This window comes from Mus caroli, chromosome 8 (assembly GCF_900094665.2).
Source record: "Mus caroli chromosome 8, CAROLI_EIJ_v1.1, whole genome shotgun sequence".
Taxonomy (NCBI): domain Eukaryota; kingdom Metazoa; phylum Chordata; class Mammalia; order Rodentia; family Muridae; genus Mus; species Mus caroli.
This window is the reverse complement of record NC_034577.1, coordinates 95,763,814-95,783,075: the sequence shown is the minus strand read 5'-3', so window position 1 is coordinate 95,783,075 and position 19,262 is coordinate 95,763,814. Positions and strand designations below refer to the sequence as shown.

The 19,262-nt window shown below is 45.5% G+C and overlaps 1 protein-coding gene across 2 annotated transcripts; it reads right to left on the bottom strand.

Moving 5' to 3' along the window:
- Window positions 1-6,352: 6,352 nt before the first annotated feature.
- Pdp2 (pyruvate dehyrogenase phosphatase catalytic subunit 2) lies at window positions 6,353-11,944 on the bottom strand. 2 transcript variants are annotated; one of them, XM_021170864.2, is made up of 2 exons: window positions 11,810-11,944; window positions 6,353-9,910 (listed from the first exon to the last, which is right to left on the bottom strand). In XM_021170864.2, the coding sequence occupies exon 2, from the start codon at window positions 9,866-9,868 to the stop codon at window positions 8,273-8,275; it is 1,596 nt and encodes a 531-aa protein (XP_021026523.1). In that variant the 5' UTR covers window positions 9,869-9,910; window positions 11,810-11,944; the 3' UTR covers window positions 6,353-8,272. The 2 variants fall into 2 exon arrangements, with proteins under 2 accessions (XP_021026523.1, XP_021026524.1); XM_021170865.2 differs by having other exon boundaries at window positions 8,072-9,869.
- Window positions 11,945-19,262: the final 7,318 nt, after the last annotated feature.

Genomic DNA, 19,262 nt, shown 5'->3' with positions numbered 1-19,262 from the left:
TTGGGAGAGAGGCCTAGAAAGTCATGGAGTCTTCCAGATAAGCTGTAAATCTAGCAGGATCAGGCTGAGAGATCTGGGTAAGCCAAGAGAAGGTAGAGAGTGCCAGGTGTCTCAGTCAGGGAGAACAGCAAGCCCACAGCCTTGATAACATTCTAACAACACTCCTCATGACTGTGGCAGAGAGGGAGGCCCGACTACGAAAGAGGATTCTGAGCTCTCAACCAAAGGCTCATGAAGGGGACAGAGGAGCAACAGGTCAGATTTGGCCTGTATGGTAGTTGCATCTGACTGCAGGGGCAGCTTCCATTTGGGGCACAGAAGTGATTTGGACTATTCTTAAAGCTGGGACAAGAGGAGTGCAGAAATTGCAGAGAGGCCGGCAGTCTATGGCACTGGCCATAAAGGGCAGAATAAAAAAGGAGTTTGTTAGATTTACTGCGTAGTTCACAGAGGAAAAGAAGAACGCTGAAGACAACTCGCCGAAGTGACAGCCACTTTACACCGCCTACAACCTACCACCTCCTGCTCTGGCAAGCCTGGACTTCACAGCCCCTTCCCCATAAAGCAGGACTGGACGGCCTCGGCACAAGACAGAGCCTTTACCTTAGTCCCCACTTAATCTCAGCCCCAAAGGTGCCCAAAGTCCCGTGAGTCTTCCTGAAGGTATACCAGGCTGCACTCCAGGGATACTCCGCTCTAATTGGAGTTTCAGGACTCAGAATCTCATCAGTTCAGGACAGCCTTCCTCAAGCCAGCTTCTGCAGGCACCAGCACAGCTGGATGGCGACATCTAGAGGCAGTGTCTGTGTCTGCTATTGCCTCATAACCAAAGCTGACGGCTCCCTACTCCAGTACCCTTCCTATCCCAGTACCCGCATCAATTAGTGATCCAGCCACCAGGTGGGGCTCAAGACACCCCATTCTCCCACTCTTCCATGCTCCCTATTTGGGTTAGGGTTAGGGTTAGGGTTAGGGTTAACCCCTAACCCTATTTGGGGGCAGCAAAATCCCAAGTAAACTTTGGATCCTCTTCTCTGGTGGTGGCAGCCCCACCACCTCTCGCCCACCCACCACTCTGCTTTTTTTCAGAAAGCCCTCTTCTCACGGGACCATAGTCTGCTCCTCTGTCTCACCATCTAGACCCTGTGATGTCCCCGGACCCAAGTGAGATTATGATTCAGCCCTTGCCTCTCCTGCTGTGGAGCTTCTTGTAGCTAATTGGCCACTTCTGTCCATCCGTATCAGTGTTCTGATACCAGATCCTCACGGACAAACTACTCTCTTCTTTTTTGCTTCCACGCCACGGCTGGCTGTTTTCCTCCTATTCTCCAACCTCCTCTTTATGCGGGTCCTTCTCTTTTCCTTGGTGTCTATTCAGCCATCTTTTCTAACTCATTTCACAACCAGTTTTCACATCCCTGGGGTGGAACGGGAGTGAGTGTATGGGAGGGGCAGGAGGTATTTATCGGGCATCTGAGCATGACCTTAAACTCTTAATCCTTGAGTCTCCACAGCACCATGTCCAGATTATCCTGCACAATCCTTTTCTGTCCTGACAGGTCACTTGCCCAGATGTCCACATTTAGGAGGCTTTGTCTCCACATCCCTAGGACTATCCCACTGTCACTGCCCCAGAAGCCTGGTCTCCAGAGTCGACTGGAGCAGATTCCAGGCTTTAATTTTTGTGCTCCTGTCCCTGGATGTCCCTTCCCTGCCCCGTGATGAGCTTCTTAGCCCTTAGCTAGCCTAAATGACCAGCTCCGGGACACCCAAGGCTTTTGCACTGTGGACAGAACCACAGCCCTAGGAAAACATCCTGTTTCTCTACTGCAGGGAGCTGGGGGTAGATGAGGGCTTTATAAAGTCTGGGAAAGGCAGGCAGAGTTGTGGGCAAAGATACAGGGGGCTCCTCCACAGACTGCTTTCCTGGATCCCAACCTGCTTATTCCCCTGGCAGTGAAAGTCAGGAGAGGAATCCTGACATCCTTGCTATGCTCCGATGCCCCATCCAAGCCATTGTTCAGACTAAGTTATGGATGCAGAGAGCAGAAAAGGTCAGAGGCCAATGGGACCAAGACACTCCAATAAACAGTCAATAAAAATTCACCAGTCCCAGATGGAGCCAGTGACTTGGGAATCTGGCCACGGACAAGTCAGAGGGCCACCAAGGTTAGGGACTACTTAGGGGAATTTAGTAACATCAAGTAATAGAATAAAAATTCTAGATATGAAAGGCTAAATCTATTTATTTAATTTTCCCAACTGGGTGGTGGTGTCCATACCTGTGATCCTAATGGTTTGGAGGATCTAGAGTTCAGATCTGTCAGCAAAACTCTGTTTCAAAGAGAAACTGGGGGTGGAGAGATTGAGGGGGCCAGGTGTGATGGCTTTTAATCCCAACTTTTGGGATTTAAAGACAAGTGGATCTCTATGAGTTTGAGGCTAGCCTGGTTTGCATAGCAAGTTTCAGGCCAGCCAGGGCTACATAGTAAGGTCCTGTCTCAAAAACAACAGCCAAGGGTTTTTTGTTTGTTATCTTTGTGTTTTTTTTTCCTTTCTGGTCATGTTTATACTTTTTAAAATTTTTCTCTATCTTCTAGTGTGTGTGTGCATGCATGTGCATGCAGGTACATTCATGCAGGTGTGCTCATACAGGTGCACTCATGCATGTGCACCCATGCAGATAATGTTTATATGAGTGTAGATGCAGGCATCTGTGTGAAGGCCAGATGTCATTCCTCAGAAGTAACACACCTTGTTTTTTAAGACAAGTTGTCTCTTGGTTGACCTAGAGCTTGCCAATTCAACTCACTAGGCTAAGTGGCCATTGAGCCCCAAGGACTTTTTTGTTTATTTATTTATTATATGTAAGTACACTGTAGCTGTCTTCAGACACCTCAGAAGAGTGCATCAGATCTCATTATGGATGGCTGTGAGCAGCCATGTGTTTGCTGGGATTTGAACTCAGGACCTTCGGAAGAGCAGTCAGTGCTCTTAACCGCTGAGCCAAGGACTTGCCAGTCTGTCTCCCCCAACACTGGGATTAGATGTGCTTGCTGGCATGTTTGCTTGTGCAGGATCTAGCCCAGGTCTTCATGCCTGTGCAGACGGAGCTTTCTCCAGCCTCTGTCCTAGTTTTATGTTCTTAAAAAAAAAATAGGACGTTGGAGTGTGTAAATTGAGGCAATGTAGGCTGATTCCTAATACCCAAAGCAGTATTAAAGCAGAACTTTTTATTATTAGCAATAATGAAGCGGGGGGAGCCTAAGACTTCCGTGTATGCACTAAAGAAAATTAGTTTTATTTTACGTACGAGTGTTTTGCCTGGGTGCATATATGTACACGATGTGTACACAGTGCCCAAGGTCAGAAGAGGGCCGACGATCCCCCTTGAACTGTACGTTTTGGATGATTGTGAATCACCATGTGGGTGATAGGAATTGGACCTGACATCAGATCCCCGATGCTGCCGGGCACGGTGGTACACTTGTGCTATTAACTGCAAAGCCATCTCTCCAGCCACTCCACCTACAGTTTTTAATAAGGACCCACTGAACAATATGATTTGGGGTGTATTGAGGCATGGTGCCATCTTGGAGTGGGGGTCTTGCGTTCCCTGGAGACAGCAACCTAGACTTTCCCCTGGCACTGGCTTTATGCTGCTGTCAACACAAAAACTGTTTTTACAAGTAGATACTCAGTAAGGATGAAATCCCGGAGGGCCACGGCCGGGAGTGCACAGTGGGCCTCAGTCTGCTTTCTTCTCAGTTCTCCGCTCATACAGCTAGCATAAATGAAAACTCCTGAGGCTGGAAAGATGGCTCAGTGTTATGTGCTCCTGAAGAGGACCTGAGTTTGGTTCCTAATACATACTGGGCAGATCACAACTACCTGAAACTCCAAGAGAGCCAACGCCCTCATCTTCCCTCCCTGGCCATCTGCAGTCACGTGACATACCCACATAGAGACACATGCACACACTTAGTTAAAAATAAAATATTAAACATAAATACAAATAAACAAGAACTCAATGTGTGCTTAGCAGCAACTATAAGTTTTATGCACCAAGCTTATCTTTGGAGAAGACTCTGAAATAGCCCAAACTCTTCCTTGGTCAGATCAAAATGCTGAACCCAAAAGTTGGCCCGACACCTTATGGGCTTGAAAAATGAACGTTCAGGGCTGGTGAGATGGCTCAGTGGGTAAGAGCACCCGACTGCTCCTCCAAAGGTCCAGAGTTCAAATCCCAGCAACCATCCGCAATGAGACCTGGCGCCCTCTTCTGGAGTGTCTGAAGACAGCTACAGTGTACTTACATATAATAAATAAATCTTTAAAAAAAAAAAAAAGAAAGAAAAGAAAAATGAACGTTCAAACTAAAGGAAGCCAAATTTCATTTTGCATCTTTTATTTAAAAGTTCTACTTAAATATCTTCAAAGTTTAGAAAATCAGTGTTAGATAGGAACACCGGTACACAGTTTAAAATACAAATGCCAGTAATTATTAAAGATCATGGTTAATGATTGTTCCAAGAAAATGCTTAGTAAGAAATATTTTCCAGGAGGCAAGTTAGACACCGGGAACCAAAGGAAGAAAGCACGAGACCTCAGCCGGCTCAGGAAACAGTTACACAGTAGCCTAAACGTGCCTCCCCCACCAGGCTACACACATGACCATTTACAGCATGAACTGCACCACTAGCTTTGATCCTTAGTTAACAGGGTGCTTCTACAGCAGCTGAGGCACTTCAAAGACTCGGCACTGCAATGGCTCCATTCCAGAATATTCTGGTTTAACCTGGGAGGTTACAGCTGTCCAAGGAAGAATAGAAACTGACGGTCAAAAGGACAGAACCAGCCTCCTTTTGAATGTTGCTGTTCGACATAATTATACCATTCTTTATCTGAAGGTCAAGCCATCTGTGTTTAAAAGTTGTCAACTTGATTGTGTCCCAATTAAGTTTTGTGCCTAAAAAGCTTTTTAGCTTTTATTAAGCCAAATGTACTTCTGGGGAAAACGTCCATATATTACAGCATCTCAAAGTTAACATTACAATAAATTAGCTTTAATGTTACAAATAACATCTCAGAAAACTGAACCTTATTAACAAGGTCTAATATACATTCAAAACTAGTCTTCCCTACAGCTTTATTAACTTTGGAAAACAACAGCACTGCACTGTTTACACATAAAACAAATATCTAAATGATATCATTGCCATCTGCTTCTTACCCCCAATCATAAACGTCACTTTAAGCACCAGGACATACTTCTTTCAAAAATTACATCTGCAACACTAAAGGGTCAATCTCATTATTTAAAATTTAAAAGTCTAATAACTGAAATCTCTATATGAGAGGGATGATAAGAGCTTTGGAAGAAGTGACAGGGACCATGAATCTCCTTCCTAATTTCAGTGGCCCAAAGCATAGGCTCACTTGCTTCAACGGAGCCGCTGCCAAGACCCATAGCCAGCAAGACACTGGCGAGGGACCAGAAGACAACTCGCACTGGAACAGGCAGAGTAGCTGAGTTCAGAGGGAGAGAAAGGGAGACTATAAATTGCCCTTTCTTTTCTCTCAATATTTCAGCTGGAGAGCTGGGACATCTATGAGACGGTGAGGAGACACAGACTCACTTGGAGACACAGAAGGGAGGTCTGTGTCCTCTCAACTCCAGGATTAGTTACCAATTCAGAACCTTTTATGACCCGGGCCAGCCTCCAAAAACAGAGCTCAGACACCAAACACCAGTTAAGGCTCCAAAGATACTCCTGGCTGTAGCTAGTCCCGAAAGCAAAGAGCAAAGAAAAAAAAAAAAAAAAGTCCAATAGTGTCTTCCATTCAAATAACAAGCCATAAATCTAGACTAGTAATGACTCATGTCTAGGGGTTATGGGTTTTTTTGTTTTGTTTTGTTTCCTGAGGCAAGGTCTCTCTGTGTAGCCTAAGATGGCCTTAGTGCCTAGCTGGGGACACACCATTTTTTTGTAGAAGGGTCTCACGTATCTCTTGAACTTCTGGTGTTCTTCCCTCTGTCACGCAAGTGCTACAATTAAAGCCTGCGCCACTACACCCAAAATGTTCATTTTCTACTTGATTTTGAGGCGGCAGAGTTGGGGTTCCTATGTAGGACAGACGTAAAGATGAAGGTTAAGAAAAAGAGGCATTCAGAAGGTAGGCCACACCTGAGGGCATAAGCGAGGGCCTCTCAGAAAGGAGCCACAGAGAGTAAACCCACCCAAGTGTGGGTACTGGGGGGCTGCTCCTCAGGGGGACTGTCTACATTTTACTTTTGAATAAAAATCTAAGAGATCAGGTTCAGAACAAAAGGACCCAAAAGAGTTGTTTCTTGTCTTTTTTTTTTTTTAAAATCACTAAACAGACACACTAGGAAATATACAAAAAGCAATCCTGATTTTGTTTTTGGTGGGGGTGGGGGTCAAGACAGGGTTTCTCTGTGTAGTCCTGGCTGTCCTGGAACTCTCTAGACCAGGTTGGTCTCGAACTCAGAGATCTACCTGCCTCAGCTTCCCAAGTGCTGGCACTAGAGGCATGCACCAACACTGCCCAGCTCTGATTTTTTTTTTCTTTTTATTTTGTGTGAGTTCACGTGCCGCAGTGCACACATGAAGGTCGGAGGTCAACTTTCAACTCAAGCCTTTCATCACGTGGGTCCCCTGGATGGAACTCAGGGTTTTGAGACTGGCAGCCTTTACCCACTGAGCCATTTTGCTAGCCCCATCTAAACTCAACAAAATGTCTACCTGCAAAGCCAAGGAGGCCAAACCTAGTGTGTGGATGATACAGTGGAAACTAAAGGATCAACTAAAGAGCCTTGTCGATGGCTGAAGTACTGACAAGGGACAGGAAATTAAAACTGCCCAAAAAGAACCACATGTGTTTAGGGACACATTTCCTGAAGTTCAAGGCCACAGCCACCTGAGAGAGGAGGAAAGGTATCCTCTAAACCGGATTCATGAGGATTCGTTTTCAAACACCAGTGACCCATGAAGACTACGGCCAGATGATTTCTAGCTTTTACCTCTCACACTAACTATGGTCCCCGAGGCGGAGCGATGGCAATTCAACAGGCAGGGGCCTGTGGCCCATCTGATAAGCCTCCCTCCTCCCTTCCAAGATGCAGAGAGAAAGCCTGTTCTCTCGTAGGGCCTTACTTTCACTTCTCTAGATCTAGGCTGAACTCCACAAACCACTGAAGAAGTCCTGCCCACATGTCCTCAACTGCCACCCAACCATATCACCTTCTTTCTTCCAACCTCTGGATGATAGAACAGGGAAGATTTTCCAGTAACGTCAGGATGAGGCTAGGCAGACAGAATAGCAGAGGTAGGATTGTGTCACGGGGAAACAAGAGTTGAGGCTATAATCAAAAGGAACCTAAAATTAAATGAGTAACCTGTGGCTAAGCCTGGGGGGGGGGGAACAGTTTACTCAGCAAAAATGTCAGGAGTTAGGGATTAGACAGAAATCACCTCCCCGGACGGACGGCTCGAAGGTTCAGAGGTGAGGCTCAACTGAGGCGAACAATAGCTGCACAATTAAATTCAGCTGGCCCGGGGCCTAGCTCCTCTCATCCTCAGCCAGGACCCAAACGTGCTTCTGGCAGTCCTGCTTGTGAGCTGGAGGGTTCAGTTTTAAAATAAACTTAACCAGCGGTAAAAAACAGCACAAAATGTCGTCACAGTCATTTCAGAAACACACACACACACACACACACACACACACACACACACAGAGTTAGATTCCTACATAGAAAAGTGCCCTGAAGATCACTTTGTAAACCTAGGCTTCCCTAATTAAAAAACAAACAAGACACTAGAGCCTGGACGCTGCGCATAACAGAGTTCTGCATAATCGCATCTGTAAAATCTGCAACTGGGTCTCAGAAGATCCTGAAGTTCTTTATTAGACTCATGATTAAATTTATCCTTTAAAAGCACAGAATGACACAATTTAACCGTCTTATAGAGGACATGGGCTACGTGAGCCTAAGCCAATTTTAGTCTTTATTCTGCCTGCTACACAGAAAAACCCTGTCTCACACACAGAAAAAAAAAAAAAAAAAAAAATCACTTAATGTCTTTGTCGTCGTCATCGCCACCGCCACCACTAAGGCTGGTTTTCCCTCCCTTCCTTTGCTAATTACTCAGCAACCTATGTCCCCCTATTCTTTACTAAGGTTTGAATTGCTCACTAAGGAGTGAAGTGTTCTAAAGGGCATTCCTGCCTTGGCACCAGAGGAAGACTCTTAACCCTCCTTACAGAAGGTATCAATTGAATCGGAGTTAAAAAACACCACCATGACAGTGATATCATCCCGGTACATCCTGGCCACATCCTCTGGCAGTGTCAGCATGGCAGCCAGCCGCTCCGGCTCCATCTCCCCATACTCGTTGCTCCCGATGGCGTGTCTGATCAGATGCGTGGCTGTGTTCTGGTCAGCCGCATGGAGTCCACTGGCTTTCCTCTGCAGCAGCAGACTCTGCATGAGGCCCAGGTTGGCTGGTCTTTGGTCCAGGTCCGGCTTATGGCGACCCACCTTGGACAGGTGCCCCACCACCAGCCTCACCACGTCCTCATTCCCCAGCATGTCCCACAGGCCATCTGAGGCCAGCACCAGGAACTTATCCTGGCGCCTCAGCCTGTGGTAGGTAACCTCGGGTTTGGCAGTCAGGTAGGGTGGAGTGTGGTAGTGGGGCGGGGTAAACTGGTAGATGTTGAGGGCCTCGGTATCAAAGCCCCTCGCGAGGACATTCCGCTGCAGCTCTTTGCTCCACTTTAGCTGGACATCCCCGAAAGCCCTGCAGGGCATGAGGACACCCAGAAGCCTGTCATCTATGATGAGTGTCCTGTCCTCGGACTCGGGGTGTTCTCTCTTAAGCCGGGACAGCTCAGCCTCATTCCAGGCATTGTGGTCACAGGTAAGAGGTAAACATGACCAGGTACCGTTTTCTTCCTGGACACCGAGGATAGCCCGGCAGTCACCAGCATTTGCTACATGCAGGTGAACTCCATTGACGTGGGCCATGCAGGCTGTTGCCCCAGAGAAAGCAACCTGGAGGGATAAGTTCCTCGTTACCTCATCTTCCAGAGGAGCCTGAATTTCTAGCGAGATGTCAGAATCCAGTCTCTGGAAGGAGTACATCAATGCTTCTTCAATGCTCAGCCCCATTTCCATATGCAGGTCAAGGAGCTCCTGCCAATAGACACGGAGGTGGTCCAGATGCACGGATGTGACATCCTTATAAATACTATCTCCGGGGTGCTTGAGCCAACGCAGGATGGGCAGCAAAGGCTTCATGTTTTCCATTGCTTCCTCCATCTGCTCCAAGGTCTGATGGGACATCAGGGACACCGCCATGTAGTAGAAAAGCCTCTCACTCACCGCTTGCGCACACGCGTGGCCCCCATGTCCATCAAAAATACCGAACATCATTCCGTTCGTTTGGACGCAGGTAGCCACACCTTGCCGGTCCTCTACCGGGGAATTGGCAGCCAGCTGGTTGCTCTCAAACCTTAACACTGAATTTGGAACTCCGTTGAAATCAAGGACCTTGTGGGATGACTCACCAGCTCGGAGCAGGTCACTGACCTGTTCAGGGCTGAGCTGTAGGTGGAAATCCTCTTCCTCGGTTGATGTGTGTCTGTAGGCTTTCCGCAGGGCAAAGCCACCAGATGGAGAACCGCCCTCAAAGGCTGATGATGCTGATGCCAGAGAAAAGGGCCTCCACTTCAGCGGGTTCCTACTCGTGGCAGCCCTTGAGTATAGGCGTCTCCCGCCTCGTAAAAGAGCAATACGATTCCTTGCAGAATTGAAGATCCAGTAGGACACAGTACTTGACATTCTGAAACAAAGTGGCAGGTGGAAGTGGAGTGTTTTTTCAGCCTGAAAATTAAAGAGTTTATAAAAGCTTCAAAATTCAAATTATTAAAAATACTAAACTGCTAGAACATCGCTTTTGCTAATACGCTCTGATTTTACAGAGCCAATAAGGGCTTCCGGCCTTCCTGCCAGCCAACTTGTGCCTCCTTTTCCTCTCCTTTCCTTTCTAAACCATTCCTCAGGTCAGAGCTTACTATCTACGTCCTTTGTTCAGTCTCCCTTGCAGTATTTAAGTTTTCCCTTTGGTATCTGTTCCCCCAAGGAATCTACCTACTCCATGAATTCCAGTCATGCAGCTGCTGACTAGCGGCTGTCCTGAGTCCAGGCCTGTACCTGGTACACATTTTATATATATTAATATATTATGTATAAATATCATCAATATTATCTCGTTATGGCGTTTTTGAAGCCCCACTGACTCTAGCTACTTAGCATACTGTCTGTCTCACCGGCACTATGTGGTTAGGTTTTGTTATTGTTGTTTTGTTCATCACTGGGGACTGAACACAAGGTCTCTTCTATCTGATCTACCACTGAGCTACATCCCCAGCCCTCTTTCACACTTAGCCTGGAACTTTAGATATTCCTGCCTCAGATTCCAGGGTAGCTAGAATTAGTCATCAGTTGCTGGTCTCACAGAATTCCTGTGTGATTTGTATTGGCCACTGTTTTGGTTTTTTTTGAGACAGGGTCTTACTTTGTCACCCTGGCCAGCATGAAATTCACTGTGTAGGTCAAGCTGTCCTCAAACTCAGAGATCTGCCTGCTCTGACGTTCTCAGTACCTCATGAGATTAAAGGTGTGTGCACAATGTCAAGATTTCACAAAGTTCTGTAAAGACTTAATAAAATACGACACTTCTGGGCAGGTCACAGTGCTATCACGCCTTTAATTCCAGAAGCAAAGAAGAGGCAAGCTGATCTGTGAGTTCAAGGCCAGCCTGATTTACATAGCAGACTTACTTTGCTTGACAAAGTAAGCCCATGGGGATGGGGGATGGGGGGGTTGAAACTGGGAGTGTGGGTGCACACCTTTAATCCCAGCATTTGGAAGGGAAAAGGCAGGCAGAATTTGAGGCCAGGTACACAGAGAAACTCTGTCTCAAAAATCAACAAAAGGAGGGAGCCACTATTTTTGTCCTTGGGATACATTCTGTACAGATTTTTATATCATTGGGCCAACTACTGTGAACATGACTTCCTATTAAAGGCAATGTTTTCAGTGATAGTATTATTTATGATTTTTGGCATAAACATTCACAATTACTGGTGACTTGGAGTTTGTTTCCACTAACCTAGTACCAAATTACATGGCATTTGCAGTCACCTTTCCCTTACTTATTTCCAAAAACAGTAGGTCAAAGGGTATAAACGCACTGTCAAACCGATTTCCCAAAGCCAATACCCATCCCGCTGAACTTGGGACAGATGAGGTCGGCCAGGGGCAGATGGCCTCAGACGCCCCTTGACCCTACAGAAAGGACAGGCAGCTGTGCGCAATGAAAACCATTCGCCTCCAATGGGACAGAAAGAATTTAGCACCCCTAAGAAACCCAAGTCTCTAGACTTCTTGGCTGGACCGCAAGGCTCTAAGGAATCCCAGCCCCCGTTTAGTGGCTGAGCCTTGGCTTTCCAAGGTGTAAGAATCCAGTTGCGACGTCCAGCTCACCGGTGCTCCAGTACTAAGGAAGGAAGCTAGTGCAGAGAACCGGCTAAGCAGCGGTCTCCTCCACCAGTGCGCTGGCCCACGTGGCGCGTGCGCGCGAGTGGGGTGACCATGACCAGGGACCAGCTCGTCCCGCCCTCTCACCTCATCCCCCTCTCCCTCTCCGCCCCATCACCTGAGGTACCCATAAACCAGGCTAGGGAAGACGTCCGCACCCCGAATCGTCCCCTTCCTTACCTCGTATCCTCGTCCTCTCCTCCCCAGCTGGCGCCGCTGGCACTCGGCGGAACCTCTCGGCTCACTCAGGTCCTGAGCACAGTTCCGCGGTTGCTGCTACTGGGTTTTACTTCCCTGGAGAGGCCCCCAGTCGAGGAACCAGCACCAAAAGAAATATCCCTCCCGCCATTCCTGATTGGCTTATCTGCGGAGGCGGGCCCTTGACGGACATTGAGATTACCCAATGGATGAAGAGGGCAAAAGGAAGGCAGAGGGGCGGGGCCGGGAGGGGCCACCCTGCACTCTACCCCCTGGGGTTACCCGTGGCTTTTGTGCAGCCGCTGCGCCAGTAGGTCGTCACGTGGGGCTCTTCCCCAAGCTTGCCTTATCACCACACCCTGCAAAGCCAGAACCAAGAGACCTCTCCAGTTCTTTACAGTTCATTCTCACATAGATTCCTCCCAGGTTTTGTTCGTTCCCTACAGGACTCTCTCCAAAGTGCCACATCTTTATTATCTTTGGACAGCTACCTTGAAGGCTTTATGGACACTCTAGGTTCTACTTGCCCTGACCTTATCTTCCAGCCAAACCTGCTCTTCCTAAACCAGCAATGGTTCCGCCGGCCCTAGAAGACCCAAGTCCAAACACCAGGGTCAAATTGATGCTTCCCTTACTGTGACACACTTTAATCCTGTCATTCCCACCTCCTAAAATCCCTTCCCACCCATCCATTTGCCAATGCCAGACTCCAAGCCTCTGCAGCCCCTTACTTCCAAATTACACTTAGTCCCAACCGACAAACAGCTAGAAGGAACCTTCTAATACTCACATTTCTGATCTAAAGAGTTCCTTGGCTCCTTATTAACACCACTTTGAATTCTCAATTGCATTGGCTTCTTAGCGACAAGTGATGTTAGCCACACCTTTACTTGTTGGTAGCTTGGGAAAGCCAGAACTAGAGAGGTCCAGAGCTTTCCCTCCTTGCCTTCCGGTCCTAACAATAGCTGAGTCTGGTCAGCTTATAAATTATTTCACCTTATAAATTATTTTAATGGGGCATTCCTAAATGTGTGAGTCAGTAGAGTTCTTTCTTGAAGTCAAAGAGAGATAAGAGATAGCAGAAAGGTCTGAGAGTGCTGTCTCTGGAAAGAAAGGCCAGCTGGCCTACCCAAAGTCACGCCTGAGGTAAAAGTGTTCCTACTGTATTTCTGTGATGTGTCCCCTCACTGGGCCTTGGGCCTCTCAAGGAGATGATTGCTTGGGAGTGTTTTGTTTTATTTGTGGTTTTGAGGTAGCATCTCACTAGGTAGCCCTAGCTGGTCTAGAACTAGCTATGTAGAACCAGCTGGTCTCCATGTACAAAGATCCACCTACTTCTGCCTCCCAAATTCTGGGATTAAAGGCGTTTGCTAAATCCCTGTTTTTGTTCTGGATTTTGCTTTGGTTTTGTGATACTGAGGATTGAACCGAGAGCCTCCTGAATACTATCAAACACTATCCTAGATAGATCTTTGTTACTCTACCCTGCCCACCTCTCCCCTCCCATCCCACCCCACCCCTTCCCCTTTTTATATCTTGAGACAGATTCTCACTAAATTCAAAGTCAATCTTGAATTTATGTCCTCCTGCCTCAGCCTCAGGAGTAACCCTGAGGGGGTTATATAGGTCTGCACCCTGTCTGGAAGTTGTAAATCAGAATTTGTACTAAGTTTCTTCTGGACACTGTGGGGGTCTCTTTCAGGCCCATACTAAAAACCAATTAAGTAAATGGGCAGGAGAGAACAAAGAGGCATGCTTTATTGTGCTGTACTTTTAGTTTGTTTTACAAATACTTTATCTGATTGCATAGAAGGTTATTCTTCAGAACAGGGACAGAAAGTTGCTGCTGCAGTTTGAAATGAATATAACCAACATTTCTCCCTTTTCCTCCCTCCAAACTCTCATATGCCCCTCTTCTTCAAATTCATGGCCTCTTTTTTTTTTCACTAAATGTTACTTCTTGCCTCTGTGTGTGTGTGTGTGTGTGTGTGTGTGTGTGTGTGTTCCTGAATATGATCTGCTCAGTTTGTATAATGTTACTTGTATGTATGTTTTCAGGACTGACCATTTGACACTAGACAACCAGTTAGTGTGCTCTTCCCAGGGGAAAACCACCTCTCCCGCTCCCAGCTTCCCTCAGTTAACTGAGGCAAGAAGTTTTAGTTGTTCAGCCCACAAATATGATTGATCCTGAGCTGACTCTCAGACACACACAGACGGCCCCCACCCCGAACGTTCTTGAGAAAAGTTATGTCATCCTGCTAAGTCTGAAACCATAGAGTCTTCCTTTCTCTCTCTCTTTCTTTCTTTTTCTTTCTTTCTTTCTTTCTTTCTTTCTTTCTTTCTTTTTCTTTCTTTCTTCCTTTCTTTTTCTCTCTCTTTCTTCTTCCTTCCTTTCTTTCTTTCTTTCTTTCTTTTTCTTTTGATAAAATATTTATTTGAGGACCAGGCGTGATAGTGCACACCTTTAATAACAGCATTCGTGAGGCAGAGGCAGGTAGATCTCTGAGTTGGAAACAAAAGGCAGCCAGGGTGGTGCCTTTAATCCCAGAACTCCAAGGTGCTCTGAGTTCAAATCCAGCCTAGTCTACAGAGTGAATTCTAGGATAGTCAGGACTGTAGCGTGAGACCCCCATTTCAAAAACAGACAAACAAACAACAAAAAAATTAATGATATATAACCCATTAGGTCCTCACTGGCAGTTTTTACAACGTCCTGTTCTGGACCTCCAAAAAGTGGCAGCAAGCTTTTCAGTCATGGTCTTAGATCTGCAATCATCTTCACTCTTAGGATTAACACAGCTTCACAGATAGGTCAACCTCAACCAGAAGCAGTGACCTCACAGGAATCAGATTGTCACCTTAAACGACAAGGACTTCCAGCCACCTTCAGAACCAGAACAGAGACAATCAAGCCAACTACAGCCGGACCAGGATTGCTGTGTGTACTTCTTCCTCAGCTCTTCCTCTAGTTCAAGCCTAAGCCAGTGCTCAGCAGATGGACTGAATTTCCAGTTTCTATCTTTGCAACATGGCTACGTCGATTAAACCCCTATCTACCCTTTCACCACCCGATTGCTTTGCTTTCTTTTGAATGAGTAGTCAGACCTGAGAAATTGGAACCTCAAGAGTAAGACCTTCTGTACAATAGGACTTTGCTATGCTTTCGATTTCTAGTAAAGAGACAGAAGTGAACATTGCAATGTTTTTTTTTCCTTTTTTGCTAACGATTTATTATGGTTTAAAATCCAGCCCCTACATTTCTAAGGAAACTCCGAACCTTTTCATATTTCATACAAGATAAAATCAACAGGAATTTATTTTACTTGTTTAAGAGGAAATCACGGCCATTGAATGGTGCCACCTAAGGGCTGAAACGGCAGAGCATAGGACTAGAGAACGCGTTAGCATTATGGCTAGGTTGTGAGTGGCTTAGGTTGTGAGCCTCACCTAAGCAGGAAAACATACACACACCACTTGTAGTGTGCATCTAACTTTCGTTTATAGTTGTGACTGAGGGCTGAGCACTTAGTATTGGCTAGCCAACTGTGGGCTTCTTTCCAAGGGAAGCCTATTTCTCCCAGTTTTCGAATTCCTTAGTTCTCTTAATTCCTTCGAATTCCCTACAGTTCTCTCCCAAGGGTTGAAGCTCCCTTTGGTAGCATGTCCGCTCCTTGATCACATCTTTCTTTAGGCAGTCATGTTGATGAGATGTCATGAGTGTAGCTTCTGACCTTTCTAGATGAACTTGCACAGCACATTCCTGTTCCTCCGGCTCTTACGAGCTCTCCCCCCCACCCCGCTTTCTGTAATGATTCTGGAGCCTTAGGTGCAATTGTGTTCTATTTCTCTTTCCTAGGAATACCTATCTGTCCCCCACCCTGACCCCTCAGCCTCTTACTCTAGACCTAACTGTAGTATAACCCCTTTAAGCTTATCTCTGACTGGCTTACAAATAAATGAGACTCAGACTATGGTTATTTTATTATTATTAGGATAACCCCTAACCTACCTTTCTAACTATTGACCTGACTACCAATACCAGTAGTGTACCTCAAATACATGCTGTTTCCCCTGGCTTTGTGCTCATCTTCCATCTCTCCTCATAGCAGCTTCCTCCTCTTGTCTCCTCCTTCTCCACCTGGTCTTTCATCTTCTCCACCCCCAACCAAGTAACTCAGGACACACCTACTTCTAGTCCCTCCAGTAATTGGCCTTAGCCAATTTTATTTAGCAGTAGTTTTGCATCAAGGAACAAGGTTTACTCAACAAAAGCTTATAAATGTGAGAATTCATTCACGACCTAGACCTTCTCTTCAGGTACAGAATTTAGCATTGCAATACAAAGCTATGGACCAAACCTCAATGCCTAACCTCTGTGGCTCTGTGTATTATACCTTGGTTATCATTGACTTAGCAGCTAATATCCACTTACAAGAGAATAAGAGATAAGTCCCTTATCTGTCATTCTGGGTATGGGCTACCCCACTCAGGATAGTATTTTTCCAGTTCCATCCATTTACCTGCAAATCTCACAATTTTTGGTTTTTGTTTTTGTTTTTGTTTTTGTTTGAGATGGGGGTCTCACTATGTAGCTCTGACTATCCTGGAACTCACTTCATAGACTAGGTGACCCTTGAACTCACAGAGATCTGCCTGCCTCTGCCTACCAAGTGCTGGGATTAAAGGTGTGCACTCCCCCACCCCAGCTTATGATTTCAGTTTTTTAATAACAGAATAATACTCCATTGTGTAAATGTACCACGTTTTTTATCCATCCATTGCTTCCAAATCTGTTATAAACAGAGCAGCATTGAAGATAGCTGAGCAAGTGTCTCTGTGGAAAGATGAGGCCTCCGATAGGTATGTGCTCCAAAGTAGTATAGATGGATCTTGAGGTAGATTGTGTTCCATCTTCTTGAGGAACTGCCACGCTGGTTTCCATGGTGACTGTACAAGTTTTTACTCCTATTAATACCAGAGGTGTGTTACCTTACTCCACATCCTCAACAGCATGACGTCATTTGCTTTATTGATCTTAGCCATTCTGACAGATGTAAAGTGAAATAAAGTCAGTTTTAGTTGTACTTCCCTGATGACTAAGAATGTTGAACATTGTCTTTAAGCCATTTGAGGTTCTTCTTTTGTTTTTAAGTAATTTTTATTTGTTTTGTTTTGTTTTGTTTTGTTTTGTTTTGTTTTGTTTTGTTTTGTTTTTGGAGACAGGGTTTCTCTGTGTAACCCTGGCTATTTTGGAACTCACTCTGTAGACCAGGCTGTCCTCGAACTCAGAAATCTGCTGCCTCTGCCTTCCAAGTGCTGGGATTTAAGGCGTGCGCCACCACTGCCCATCGAAGTTCTTCTTTTTGAGAATTCTCTATCGGTTTATATTCTTCAAAACCCCTTACCTAGGGGTTCTTAAACACTTCAACCTTCCTTATAACCCATTGACCAAATGGGGCATGGCAATGGCCAATATGACAAGGGGGACTTGAACCTGTTTAGAAGTAGATTTCAATCTTCATTGTCTTCAGTCCAGTCTACTAGAAATAAAATAAAATAAAGCAGCAGCAGCTCAATCCAGAAGAAACTGTGAGGCTCTGCTAATCAGCCTGAGTCCACCAAAGTGGCAAGAAGCAGCTGGAAGACCACCAAAAGTTCTTTGGTGCGCTTCTTTCTACAAAGTCACAACAAGTGAAGTTCAGCAAAGAAAGCAAGGTCAACCAGTGCAGCAGTATAAGACTCTGACCCTCAGTCAGTGGTATTTACTTTGAGACCACCACACCCACCCCTGAGTGAGACACCAAGATGCAGATCAATGCAAATCGATGCAAAAGCAAGAGGTTTATTTTCAGTGCTTTGGGGTCAACCTTCTTCAATTAGTCCCTCGAGGCGGGTTACTAGAAGGAGACCCCAAATGGCTATTACAAGCAGTTTTTATACTTTTTAGGGGCACAGGTTGTGTTACAATTCACTTATTGGCTAAGAATATTGGCCTTTAAATCTATTGGCTAGCAAGCATGACACACATTTGAACTCTACCTGGGATTTTCCAGAGGGTCAGTGACTGTCTGAGAATTTTTTTACTCAAGAATGTTTCTGTGGGTAGAGAATGGAACTTGGCCTAGCCTTGACCCCAGGAGGGAGGGTGAAGCTGTAAGAAGGGTATGGGACTGGAAAACTCCTTAGGGTCCCTCAATAGCATCTTCAAAGAAGACAGACCAGCATGGTGAACCAGTGCAATAGCAGAGTCAGCAAAGCCCAGTGAAAACTAGCAAGGCGAACCAATATCAGCGCATCATCCACTACCTGTTGGGTTATAGTTATACACTTTCCAAACATCACATGTCCTCTGAAGTGTCCACCTCAGCGAAACGTCACATGCTCTTTCACCAGACAGCTTCCAGAAAACATCACATGACACAATTGCGTTTCCAAGGAAACCGGAGCTTTCCACTTCAGTTCTCTGCTTAGATCTGCGCTCCAATTTTAAATTGGGTTATTTGTTCTCTTAATGTTGGGTTTTGTTTTGGTTTTGTTGTTATTGTTGTTGTTGTTTTAGTTCTTTTATATACTTTGGATATTAGTCCTCTGTTGGTCCCATTCCATAGGCTGCCTCTTTATCTGATGGTTGGTGTCCTTTGCCTTGCAGAAGCTTTTCAGTGTCATGAGGTCCCATTTATTAATTGTTGACCTTTGTGCCTGAGCTATTGGAGTTCTGTTCAGGAAGTTGTCTCCTGTGCCAATGAGTTCAAGGTTACTCCCTACGTTCTATTCTATCAGGTTCAGTGTGTCTGGTTTTGTGTTAAGGGATAAGATCCACTTGGAGTTGAATTTTGTGCAGGGTGATAGATGTGGATCTATTGTGTTCTTCTGCATGCACATGTAGTTTGATCAGCTCCATTTGTTGATGATGTTGTTGTCTTTTTTCCAATGTGTATTTCTGGCTTATCAAAATCTGGTGTCCAGGTATGTGTGGATTTATGTCTGAGCCTTCAGTTCAATTCCATTGATCAACATGTCTTTGTGGATGTATGAGCAATGCCATGCTGTTTTGATTACTATCGCTCTGTAGTACAGTCTGGTGGCAGAGAAGATGAGACCTCCAGATGTTCTTTTATTATTCAAGATTATTTTAGCTGGGCTTTTTATGTTTCCATACAAAGCTGAAAACTGTGCTTTCAAGTTACATAAAGGACACAATTGTGTCGGAATGTTAATGAAAGTTGCATTGGATCTATAGATTGCTTTTTTGGTAGGATTGCCATTTTCACTGTTAATTTAATACTACTGAGCCACGGGCATGGGAGATCTTTTCATTTTCTGATATCTTCTTCAATCTCTCTTTTTTTTTTTTTTTTTTTTGGTTTTTCGAGACAGGGTTTCTCTGTATAGCCCTGGCTGTCCTGGAACTCACTTTGTAGACCAGGCTGGC